General features: G+C 41.2%; 1 protein-coding gene across 4 annotated transcripts in view; it reads left to right on the forward strand.

Moving 5' to 3' along the window:
- Window positions 1–12,592, forward strand: part of ADPGK (ADP dependent glucokinase) — a 35,743-nt gene that overhangs the window by 2,228 nt on the left and 20,923 nt on the right. For all 4 annotated transcript variants that reach the window (XR_004348658.1, XM_032624142.1, XM_032624144.1 and 1 more), the window contains exons 2-3: window positions 4,892–5,117; window positions 8,963–9,025. Coding sequence is in view for 3 of the 4 variants with exons in the window: in XM_032624142.1 (XP_032480033.1) it covers window positions 4,892–5,117; window positions 8,963–9,025 (289 nt within the window). In the remaining variant the exon portion in view is untranslated. The remainder of the gene's footprint in view (window positions 1–4,891; window positions 5,118–8,962; window positions 9,026–12,592) is intronic.

Consider the following 12,592-nt stretch of genomic DNA (forward strand, 5'->3'; position numbering starts at 1 on the left):
TCAACTGGTTTCACCTGAACACCTACAGGTGGTTTCTCTATTTAGCTTTTTCACAGCAGGGTGACTGGGTTAGGGGAGGGAATTCCCTAAGAGGACCAGGCAGAAGCATTAATGCCTTTTTGTGACCTACTCTTAGAAGCACATAGTGTTGCTTCTGTCATAGGCTCAGGTCCAAACGGTTTTAAGGGGAGGGGACATAGAACACACCTGGATGGGGGGAATGTGAGTGTCACATTGTAAAAAGAACATGTGGAATGGCACATCTTGTGGCCATCTTGGAAAACATATTCTGCTACAGTGACTTGCAAGGGCCAGGCCCTGGAGAAGAAATGGAATTTCTCCACAAGAAGATGGGGGAATAAGCCCACCTAGGCAGAGAGGACCAAATGTGAAAAGGTATTTGGCTTGTTTGTGAATAGCAAGTTGGCCCTGTATTTAGGGCAAGGACCTTATGGTAGAGGGATGTCAAGCAATGATGCTGAAATGAGCCTTTTGTATCAGGGTAGGTGATGGGAAAGCCATAAAGGTTTATAAGCAGGTAAATGATGCTAAGTTCTTTGCAGAGACTAACCAGTGGAATGTGAAATTTGAGCTGTGGTTGTAACCTATTTGACTGCTTCACGCTATTTTTGTGGGTAACAGACATCCATTGTTACCAACATTTCTCCTTACCCAGATTTTCAGCCTAAAGATGGGAATGTACAAGGAGTAGGTGGGTGCAGTACTGGTACCAGAATCTCATTTGGCAGGTGCATGTGTGTTGTAGTTTGATCTTTCAGGAGAATACACACACACACACACACACACACACACACACACACACACACACACATACACACATACATACATTCACTTTCTTTCACATACTCAGTCAGAACACACAATTTGATATGACTCGTAAAAAGGTAAGTCTTGAGACTCTGACGCTAGTTAAGAGTCCATAGAGCTTTTTCTTGTTTGGCAATGGTTTTCAACAGGTGAGATTTGAGAAAAGGTTGGGTGTTGTACAGTAAATAGAGGCATCAAAAATGACAGGATCTTAATACTGGGGATCTTACAACAACCTTATGCAGGCAGATACAGAGATTGTCATCCAGCTTTCACAGGGAGTAAACTGGGGCTTGGAAATACTGATTTGCCCAAGATCACACAACTGTCGAATGCCCGAGGTGCAGCCTAAACCCATTCCTGGCTCCACTTTCGTGCCACGTTGTTGCCACGAAGAGATCAAGAAAAAGGAACAAGTTTGTGGTGGAAGGTAAGCATTTTGATTTCAGAGGAGGGGAAATGTTCTTTCCTGTGGAATTTTAGAGGAAGCTGGGCCCTCAGCAGCTGACAGCCAGAGGCTGTAGTTGAGGAGCAGGGTTGTAGACCTTGGAGACTCCAGCATTTAGGCTGAGGCCAGAGACTGGACAGCATCACCCAGGAAGAGAAAGAAGGGAAGGTAAATGACAAGGGTGGGATTCAGGGAGGCACTGCCATCTATGTAAGGGGCAGGTCGGAAGGGAACAGGGAAATAAAGGATAGGAGAGGTTTCAAGAAGATGGTCAATGGCGAGCCCACTGCCACATCTTTCTAAAGCATGTTCTCCCTCCCCTGCTTCAGAATCGGGCCCTGGTCCAAAGGTTCATTGGGTGAATGATGAACCCCTCATCCTAGAATTCATTCTCCCTTACCTGGCTTCACCCTGACCTTTGAAGCCTGTCTAGCTCTTCTCCCCTGTTGAAACTCTCCTCTAACTGGATCAGTATTCCTATTGTGTCCAGAAACAAGGTTAATCCCTTTGTCTACATCTTTGCTTGTGTATGCTCCCTGTGGGTTTCAGTATCAGATAAATCTGGGTTTGAGTTTAGGCTTCTCCAGTCATGGCCTTTGGAATGTTAGTTGACCCCCAGCCTCACTTTTCTCAGCTGCAAGCAGTGATGACTACTTCCCTATCTTAGAATGTTTTGCAGATTGGTGTGGTCTGTCTGAAAATGCCTGTCTTCTTTCTCTGTCCAGAGCACCATCCAGGGTGTGGCCCAAGGACCACTATTCCTGCCTCTTGAATTTCTCTTCTCTACGGTTCTGTATCTTACAGCGATTATGATTAGCTCTCATAATATCTCAGGTAGAGTGTGAAAGCTAGAAAGAACCTTAGGAAACCATTTACAGACAGTAAAACAGAGGAGAGGTGATAAAGACCACCATCCTTGTTTTTAAGGAATTTACGATCCAGAAGAAACTGTCCCTCATTCCCACCCCACCCCCAAGTCTCTAATAATATGCCTGGCAGCCCTGGCTCCCAGCATCCTCTCTGCTAGCACAGCCACTTGTTCAGGCATTCAGCATCTGTTGCCTCACTTTATCTTCCAGTTGTTTCATCTGTGTCTGTGTTTTCTCAAAACTCACATTGTAATCTTTTATACATTTCTTATTGAGGTGTGAAATTCTGCCTAAGTGTCAAATGAGCATAATTTTGTCTTCTGGTTTTTTTACCTCCCCGCCGCCCTTTAATTTTCCCCGATAAGAAAGCACCTTAGGTGCTTGTTTACATTTTAGTACGCCGTTGAAGTGCAGAGAAAGATCCTTGTTCTGGTTGAAGTATTATAAAATATAACTAGAAAGCACACCTAAAAGTACTTTGTTTACTCTCTGGCACATAGTAGTGTTCAATGATTTTTTTGTTTTAAAAAGCTACCAAGTAAATTTTTTCCTAAGATTTTTTCCTTTAGTATTCATGACATGATTAGGTGGGGGATAGAAAATGTTCCTATGATAGTTACATTGTTTTAACTCAAAATTTGTTCAGTTGGGTTTTGTCTTGTGCTGCAAAATGTGCTGAACATTGTTCCGTTCAGTTTTATTTTTCTGTAAGTGCAGCTTCCTCCATTCTCATCTTTAAAGAATCAAACTCTATTTAAAGTCTCAGCACAACTAGATATGGAGGTGGTGTTTACTGAAGTCGGTTTTGAAGTCGTTATTTCCAAATATGGGTATATCCCTCAGTATCTGAACTTTTGCTGTCCAGACTCAGGACCCAAATCCATTTGGATACATTTTCTAGGTGGGGCTGCTTGGTGGGAATGGGTGTCTCACGCTATCCAAACTCTCACTGTCTGAACATTGGTAGCCTACTGGAGTCTGAGAGCCAGGGATGCCTGTATTCCTGTTAAGATTCTACCCTTCAGACATCTAACGTTGCATCCAGTAGAAATAAAGGACACTTCCTGTGAGGTAGGATTGAGACCAGTTTACAAGGTGTGTTGGTTCATTATTATGTAAGGCTGTGAAAGGATTATGTTTTAAATGTATCATTAAGAATCTTCCACATGCATGTCAATGTGTTCTATGTGCTGAAAAGTATACTCACTTTTAGATTATGCTTTTCCAGTTGACGAGAGTAATTATATGTGTGTTTGACTTTAAAGGAATAAGAACATTTGAGTATTTAAATGCTGTGCGGTAGGCAAAAACCTTTTCAAAACCTTGGGATTCATAGGGGAAGAATTAATAAAAGAATCTTTATGATGAGTATGCAGTCAGTTTTGCGTCATGAGGAGGGATGTGTTTCTTCCTTGCCCTTGTAAACCTTCCTTGAGTGATGTAAATAATATCTAGCCCACATGAGAACCTTTTAAAAAGTGTTATTAAGTTCTAAAAGTAATGTATGCTTGTAAAAATTAGAAATATATCTGATGAAAAAAAATATATCTCCTCTCCCTTACCACCATCTCATTCCTCATCTTAGAGTTGGCCACCATTAATGATCTGATCAAGAGATTTTTAAAGGAGACTGGAAGGGAAACACTGTAGTTATATATTATACACTAAAATCCAATCCATTGGACCTTCTTTATTGATGAGTTTACCTTCTGGTTTCAGAGCTACTCGGAATTAACCTGGAAGCACAGCCTTGTCACCAGAAGCTGTTTCGGTTGGTCTTCCAGCCCCACTGGCAGGGATGGCAGAGGCAGGAATAAGGGTGCCTGTGGTGGGGCAGGAAGACCTCATTTAGCTACCCAAAGTGTTTGGAACTTCTTGTTTAAGGGATGACTTTTAGCAAAGAAACACTGAAAATGTAAGCCAGAACTCTTCCATGCACACATAGGAGGGGCCATGCCAGACAGCCTTATATGTACTTTATAATTTCTGTAGCACCAACCAAGTGATGTCGCACTGGCTTCTTAACCAGCCTTTAAAGTTCATGGATGGGTCCGGTGAACACCTGTGAAGTGATGAGTTGTTACAGGCTGAAGGTGCACTTAAGTCTTTAAGGCACCACTCAGCTCTAAGAATTTCAACTGGGAGTATTTAGACATTTAGGTATTTAGTGTATTTTACCACCATCCTAATATATCTTTCAGGGGAAGATGGATTTTCACCAAAACTTTTATTTTGCTTACTCTGCAGCAAGCAGTGTTTGTAAGCATTTGTTAACTTAATCTTCACAACAGCTCTGAGTTAAATACTCATATTACACCATTTTATAGATGAGGAAACTGAGACAAAGAGAAATTAAAGTGACTTGCCCACGTCACACAGCCAGGGTGAATCCAGACAGTTTGGTTCTGCCACCATTTTCTCAGAAATGCTGAATTTGTGTTATCCTGATACTTTGTTCTGGAATGCTGAGCATCTGTCTACTCTCTTTGTACCTAGTGTAAAAGTTTGCCAAACTCTTGCCAAGAGTCCTGTGTTCTGATCCTAAGACATACATCCAGATAAAGTAATCCTCTTTCTGCCATATGCTATTTACTTTCCAATTCAGGTTTCAAATCCACTTCATCTGTTTTTTTTTTGTTTGAATACAGGCCTCTGAAACATTTCCCTGTTGTTAAATGCAAAGTAGTAGTTGCCCCAGTGCTTCTGTTTCTTTCACACTGTCTCTTCCTTCCTTCCTTCCTTCCAGAGTCAATGCATGTGTGGATGTAGTGCTGTCAGGGGTGAAGCTCTTGCAGGCACTTGGCCTGAATCCTGGGAATGGGAAAGATCACACTGAGCTGCGTTCGAGGAATGATCTAAAAGAAGCCTTCATTCACTTCATGGGGAAGGGAGCAGCTGCTGAACGCTTCTTCAGTGATAAGGAAACTTTCCATAACATCGCCCAGATTGCATCAGAGTTCCCAGGAGCCCAGGTCTGTTTGCCAGTGGTGGTGGGGAAAGACACCTTGTTCGTATGGTTTCTAAAAGCAACCAAGCAGCTTTTTTCTCCATTTTGCCCTAAGAGGGTAATTGTTAGGAATCCAGTTCTACAGTGTATTTCTCTTTTTTGAAAACTGTATCTGACCTTCCTTTAACTCAGCTGTTTCTAGTCAGTGCAATTCAGCCAACGTTTATGAAGCATATTTCCTAAAATTTTGGTTCTGGGTTATCCATTAAATTGCTCTTTTTTTGTGTTATTCAAGTTTAAGGTAGGAAAGATATCTACTCCAAACTTGTTAGGGTATTGCTTGGCTGATAACTTGCAGTAATCTTAATATGGCTGAGTCCTTCCTAAGCAAAACAAGGCCAAACCCACAGAGAAAGAGTTCTAGCCTTTACCTGGGAACAAGGGAGCTGGGTCCTTACCTCTGCTCTGCTGGTCCAGAGCAAGTTTTCTTATCCTCAGCACTATTGACGTTTGAGGCTAGAGAATTTTTCCTTGTGGGGGTTGTCCTGCACATTGTAAGATGTTTAGCAGCATCTCTGGCCTCCATCCAGTAGATGACAGTTTCACTCCTCTTCTTCCCCGGTTGTGACAGTTAAAAATGTCTCCTGACATGGTCATATGTTTCCAGGGTCAGGGAGAGGAGGGATGCAGAATCACCCTGGTTGAGGACCACTGGTCTAGTTCGGTGGCTCTTCGACCTGAGTGTGCATCACAGTCACTTGGAGGGATATTGAAACACAGGTTCCTGGGCCGCACTTCAGAGTTCTGATTCAGTGCCTGTGGGGTGGACCCAAGAATTTACCCTTCCAGCTAGTTTCCTAGTTATGTTGATGCTGTTGTTCTGAACACCTTGTTCTGAGAACCATTGTTCTACAGGGTAGAGCCTCTCAGAGATAGAACTTAGAGCTCCCCAAGCCCACCTGGTGATCATAAACAAAGCCCTGGGGCCTGCATGGTCCAGACACTTCCTCAAGGCTCACACACCTGCTGCTACACCTGCCCTCACACCTCTTACCGGCCAGTTTTGGTTGTTTGTTTAAGCATCTCTCCACCCCACCACATCTAACCCCCAAATTTTCTTACCTAAAATCTTCCTTTGGCCCATCACCCCACTCTGGGTGTGCTTCTCACAGGGGGAGCTCTTAATGCCATTTTTGATTGGTACCTTTCATAGACCATTCTTTGTGACCACTTATTTTTATAACTATTAAGATTTTAAAGTTTTTTTTCCCTTTGAAGCCGCCCATGTGAACATTAGAAATGGGCATGAGCAGTACCCAGCTGAGTTTCTAAAGGAAACAGCAAAGCTATTAAAACTTCAGTTACAATCATTTTGACAGCTGAGTTTGGCAGTGAGAGTCTGATCTTTTTTTTTTTTCCTTTCTGTCTGCGCAGCGCAGCTTGGAGGATCTCAGTGTTCCCCAACCAAATCCTAACCACTGGACCACCAGGGAACTCCTGAGATTCTTATCTTTTATGAAAGAATCGTGATAGTTCTAAAAAGATGGCAAGTCAACTGCTTAAAAGTCTTTAAGATTGTAGTATTTAAACCACCAATTTGCTTTCTATTCTAGTTTCTTCGGCCTTTTGTTTCATAATGCAAACATTTTTTTCTACAAAAATTTTATCTAGCTTTTACATCATCTAAATTATTTCTTAACATCGTAAAACCTAAAATGTGTTATTTATCTTGCACTAGTGTGACACTTCATTTGGTGCCTTGTCAAACTCCCTTAAACTATAAGGCAGATTGACTGATAAACAGCAGTTAATGATAACTATTATATGAAAACTCTAAAATCCACTTCATGGAATCTTAATGTCTCACCCAAGATTTTTAGTAAATTCTTCTAGCCACCATAGTAAATAAAAAATAAGGTTAACATGTTAAAAGGCCAAATTTCAGCCTGTATATCACAGTTTTAAATTTATCTATAGTAAGCCATTACTGTCCCACCCGAAACCAGTGATCAGTCAACACAAACCTTGGTTGGGCTGAAAGTGAGGTCTAGCATCCAGAGATGAGTTACTTATTCTGTGCCTCTGCATGGGACTGGGAACTAGGAAGGTGAGGTGGTAGCGTTCCTCCCAGGCAAGGCTGTTGATGAGGTTTCTCAACTAGAGCATCCGCCGTATTTCCTACTTGTCAGGTTTCCAAAACACATGAATCCGTCCTTAGCACAATGGAATACTAGCCTTGAATTATTTGCTCTTCTGCTCTAGGTCCTCAGCTGAGAGATGTGGTGTTTAGGAGAAAACATTGTCCTCTATTGGAGTCTGTTACCTTTAGAATTTACTCCCAGGAAAGCTCTTATGTTTCCTGATGCATCAGTGTGTTCTTCCTTTCTCAAAATCTAGCAACAGACATTTACTGAGCACTTATTGTAAGAAGACAGTCCTTGCCCTGAAAGAGCTAGACATGTCCCCAGATGACATTAGCCCAAGTGGACAAGGGCTGTAATGGAGGTTTGTTCTGAGTATAGGGGTGGCGAGTAGCAAGGGATCTGTAATCCTGTCTGGAAGGGGGGTTGTGGAGGTGGAGGTGGCCATGGGAAAAGGGAGACAGAAGGCATTGCAGAAGAGGTGATGCTGCAGCTGATACTTCAAAAGTGATCAGGGTCTTACCAATGAATGAGAATGGGGAGGCATCCTAGTCAAAGAAAGCAGCATGTGCCAAAGGCACAGAGACAGGGAGGAAGGCAGACTTGGAGAGCTGCAGGCATGGTACGGAAGGGAGGGCAGGAGATGGAAGTAGAGAGGAAAGCAGGGGACAGATAAAGAAAGGCCTGTGTGCCTCACTTAAGAGTTGGATTTTAAAACTGATTCGGAAAGATACATGCACCCCAATGTTTATAGCAGCATTATTTACAGTGGCCAAGATAAGGAAGCAACCTTAGTGTCCATCAGTAGATGAACAGATGAAGATGTAGTGTGTGTGTGAGTGTGAGAGAGAGAGACGGAATATTACTCAGCCATAAAAAAGAATGCAATTTTGCCATTTGCAGAAACATGAATGGACTTGGAGGGTATTATGCTAAATGAAATAAAGTCAGACAGAGAAAGACAAATACTGTATGATATCACTTATATGTGGAATCAAAAAATACAGCAAACTAGTGACTATAACAAAAAAGAAACAGACTCAGATAAAGACAACAAACTAGTGGTTACCAGTGGGGAGAGGGAAATGGGGAAGGGGCAGTAAAGGGGTAAGGGATTAATAGGTACAAACTATTAGGTATAAAATAAGCTGCAAGGATATATTGTACAGCATGGGGAATATAGAAAATATTTTATAGTAACTGTAAATGGGGTATAACTTCCAAAAATTGTGAACCACTCTATTGTACACTTGTAATTTAAGTAATATTATATATCAACTATGCTTTGATAAAAATAATTGAGTTGGATTTTAGTTCGCTGTAGTATTTATTGATTGATTTTCAGGAGGAGACTGTCATAGTCATATACTCATTTTAGAAGGGTTACAGTGCTGAAGATAAGGTCTATCCATGCTTGTCATATTTCCTTTTGTTTCCTTATCTGTTCCGGTTGCCTGGAAGCTCAAGGCCAAATTTGATGTACAGTTAAGGCAATTATACTAATTTCCAAGTGTAGCAATATGTTTTTTCCACCTTTCCTTATAACTCATTGTCTATTAACCTATGGGGTTAATGTTTTTATTAACCTCATCTGTATGTACTTATGAAGTCACCGCAAATTTTTTTGGGAAAAACATGGACTGTAAATTCAATAAACCAAAACATTATTAAGCTTGAGTAACATAGTTAATGCTAAAATACTGTCTAATAACCTTGAACTGTCTTATAGCACTATGTAGGAGGAAATGCAGCTTTAATTGGACAGAAATTTGCAGCCAACTCAGATTTAAAGGTAAGTCAAATTCCCAGATTAAAATCTGTGTCCTTCACTAGTGTTTAAGTAATTTTAGGAGTAAGAATGAGTATCTTTCTGTTCCTTGATTCAACTTGTGCCAGACCCTGAGGCTCTTGTTAGGAATATAGTAGTGGAAGGAAAGGAGTGGTAGCTAATGCTTTCTGAGTGCTTACTGTGTGCCTGACGTTGTTGCTAGTGTTTGATGTGGATTACCTCATTTAATCCCTGCAACAACCTGTAAGGCTAGTTGGTACTCGTGCTGGTACTGCTGTTGTCTTGCTTTCCACATGAAGCTTGAGGCATAGGGAAGTTCATAGCTAATAAGAAATAGAACAAGGACTTCCCTGGTGGCACAGTGGTTAAGAATTTGCCTGCCAGTGCCGGGGACCTGGGTTCAATTCCTGGTCCGGGAAGATCCCACATGCCACGGAACAGCTAAGCCCGTGCGCCACAACTACTGAGCCCATGCAGCACAACTAGTGAAGCCCACACTCCTAGAGCCTGTGCTCTACAACAAGAGAAGCCACCATGGTGAGAAGCCCGTGCACCGCAAAGAAGAGTAGCCCCCGCTCACCACAACTAGAGAAAGCCCGTGCGCAGCAACAAAGACCCAATGCAGCCAAAAATTAATTAATTAATTAATTTTTTTAAAAAAGAAAGAGGCCTTCCCTGGCGGCGCAGTGGTTGAGAGTCTGCCTGCCGATGCAGGGGACATGGGTTCGTGCCCCAGTCTGGGAGGATCCCACATGCCGCGGAGCGGCTGGGCCTATGAGCCATGGCCGCTGGGCCTGCGCGTCCGGAGCCTGTGCTCCGCAACGGGAGAGGCCACAATAGTGAGAGATCCGTGTACCGCAAAAAAAAAAAAAAAAAAAAAAAAAACGAGAGAAAGAAAAGAAATAGAACAGTTTTAACCTAGGACCCCAGAGTCCATGTTCTTGAGTACCTTATCATGTAATGGTTAAGAGCACGTGGGCTCTGGAGTCAATGCCTGAGGCTGGGAGTTGTACAGTGATGAGAGAAGACTTAATTGACTGTTCTGTGAGCCTGGATCCAGAGTGCTGAAAAATGAATGCCACTAGATAGGGACATGTCTTCAAGTCTTAAGCCATTTGGTTTAAGTAGAATTAAAAATTACTGCTATGTTCAAAATAACATCTGAGTAAGAAGCTCTTTTGCTACAAGTGGAATAGGTCTGAGGGGGAAAGACAGCAAGGAGGTTATTGCTGCTGTCTTGCTATAAAATGATTGAGGTTTGGATATGGTAGCCAGAAGAGGAGAAGCCTATCTAAAGCCTACTAAAATGGAATCACTTGGTGCTAGACCATGCATGGGGACAAAGAAGATAGGTTTAACAAAGATGATTCTAGAGTAAGTGAACTTGAGAAGTGCAGAATAGATGTGGCTACTGACGACAGAGAAAGGAAACCATAAACAGTTCTCAGGGGCACAGAATCAGAAGCCCAGAGATGGACCCAAAAATTCAGATAAATGTTCAACAGTTTGAGGGGAAAAAATTCATATGGAGCCACACGGTACACTGAGGGATGGATGTGCTTAGATGTGGAGAGCATATTGAAGTGTGAACATTCACATTTTAATAAGAATTAAAGTTTTCATAAAATATTAGGGTGTGGGAAATTTTTTTTAAATAGTCATTATCTTTATAGATAGTAATTAACTCCCAAACAGAGAATATTAGAAATTACAGGGCTGACCTTCAGAAGTATTACCAGCTAATGGATGGAAGAGAAGGAAAGATCAGTCATAAGCTAATTAGAGAGAACCCAGGCCCTTCCCATCAGAATCCTGGGCATTTGAATGGGTCCATAAAAGGCCACTCTCTTGACCCTGAGAAGTAATTCTGGCCCTGGAAGTCCTGGGTTACATTGACCTTTCAGTATTGCCCTCGTCTGGGACCAGTATTTGCTGTTGGTCTCTGGAGAAGCTGGGCCTGAGACCAGTCCGACTGGAAAGCATTCTGAGTTTTAAAAAAAGAAAAACAAAATGGCTGGCCTTGGTAGAAGATTGAGGAAAGAAAAGGGATATCTGTTACTCAGTCCTCACAACAGTCTGATGAAGTTAAGGTATTATCACCGTTTTAAAGACAGGAGGTCCAGAGAGGTTGAGTAATGTAAGAGATTAAGTATTGTGCATAGGGTCACCTAGCTAGTAAATGATGGAGCCAGGATTCCAACACTAGGCTCTGCCATGACCTCACCACCTTATACTGCTCTCTCAGAGAGATTCAATTTAACTTGATGAAATGCTTCTCGACATGGACCAAGTGATCATCTGAGAACGACCGCAGATTGAGGATTAGGTATTTTCCAAAGGCAATAATAATCACTAACACTTGCATAGTTCTTACTGTATGCCAGGCACTGTCTTAAGTGCTTTACATTATATTAACTCATTATATCCTCACAGTGCCCCATAAGGGAAGTCTATTATTATCCCCATTTTGTAGATAGAAAAAATGAGGCATGGAGAAGTTAAAACTGTTCAAGGTCACATACCTAGGAAGGAGTAGAGCTGGGATTTGAACCCAAGTACTCTAGCTCCAGTGTCCATGCTCTTTACAACCAAGCTATGTTGTCTCAGAAATAGACCCTGGTGAATATAGTAAAGGTAAATTCAGTGGAATGGTGAAATAGAAGCCAGATTGCAGAAGAGAGCAGTGTCTTTATGGAATATATTTTGGAATTTAGCCAAGAATTAGAAGTAGATGTTGGATCTTGTCAAATGCTGCTGTGGTTTTTGTTTTTTAACTTTGGTATATGGTTATTACATTGATTTTCAAATGTTAAACCAACCATGTATCCCCAGAATAAACCTCACTTGCTTCTGATATATTACCCTTTTTATATATCGTTGGATTCAATTTACTAAAATTTTGTTTAAAATTTTTATATCAATTTCCCTGGGGGATATTGGTCTGTATTTTTCTTGTATATCTGTCTGGTTTTAGTATCAGAGTAATACTGACCTTATAGAATGAATCGGGAAGTATTTCAACTTTTTTAAAAAAGTGTTTGTGTAGAATTGGTATCACATCCTCCTTACATGTTTGTAGAGTTCACCAGCAAAGCCCTCTAGGCCTGAAGTTTTTGATACGGGAAGGTTTTTAACAATTTCGATTTAATAGATAAAGAGAAATTCCGATTTTTTATTTCTTGAGTGAGCTTTGGTAGTTTAACCTTTCAAGAAATTTGTCCATTTCATCTAAGTTGTTGAATTTATTGGCATAAAGTTAGTCATAATGTTCCCTTATTCCTTTAAGGTCTGTAGAATCTGTACTGATGTTCTCTCTCTCTTTCCTGATACTGGTAATTTATGTCTTTTTCTTTTTTTCTTTTCCTTGATACGTTTGGCTGTAGGTTTGTCAATTTTGATCTTTTCAATAAACAATGAACTTTCAATTCTGATTTTTTTTTTCTGTATTTTTCTCTTTTCTATTTCATTGGTTTCTGTTTGCTTTGAATTTAACTTTCTGGTTTATTAAGGTAGTAGCTGAGGTCACGGATTTGAGACCTTTGTTTTCTGGTACAGGGTGTTTAGTGCTAT

Source organism: Phocoena sinus, chromosome 2 (assembly GCF_008692025.1).
Source record: "Phocoena sinus isolate mPhoSin1 chromosome 2, mPhoSin1.pri, whole genome shotgun sequence".
Lineage (NCBI taxonomy): Eukaryota > Metazoa > Chordata > Mammalia > Artiodactyla > Phocoenidae > Phocoena > Phocoena sinus.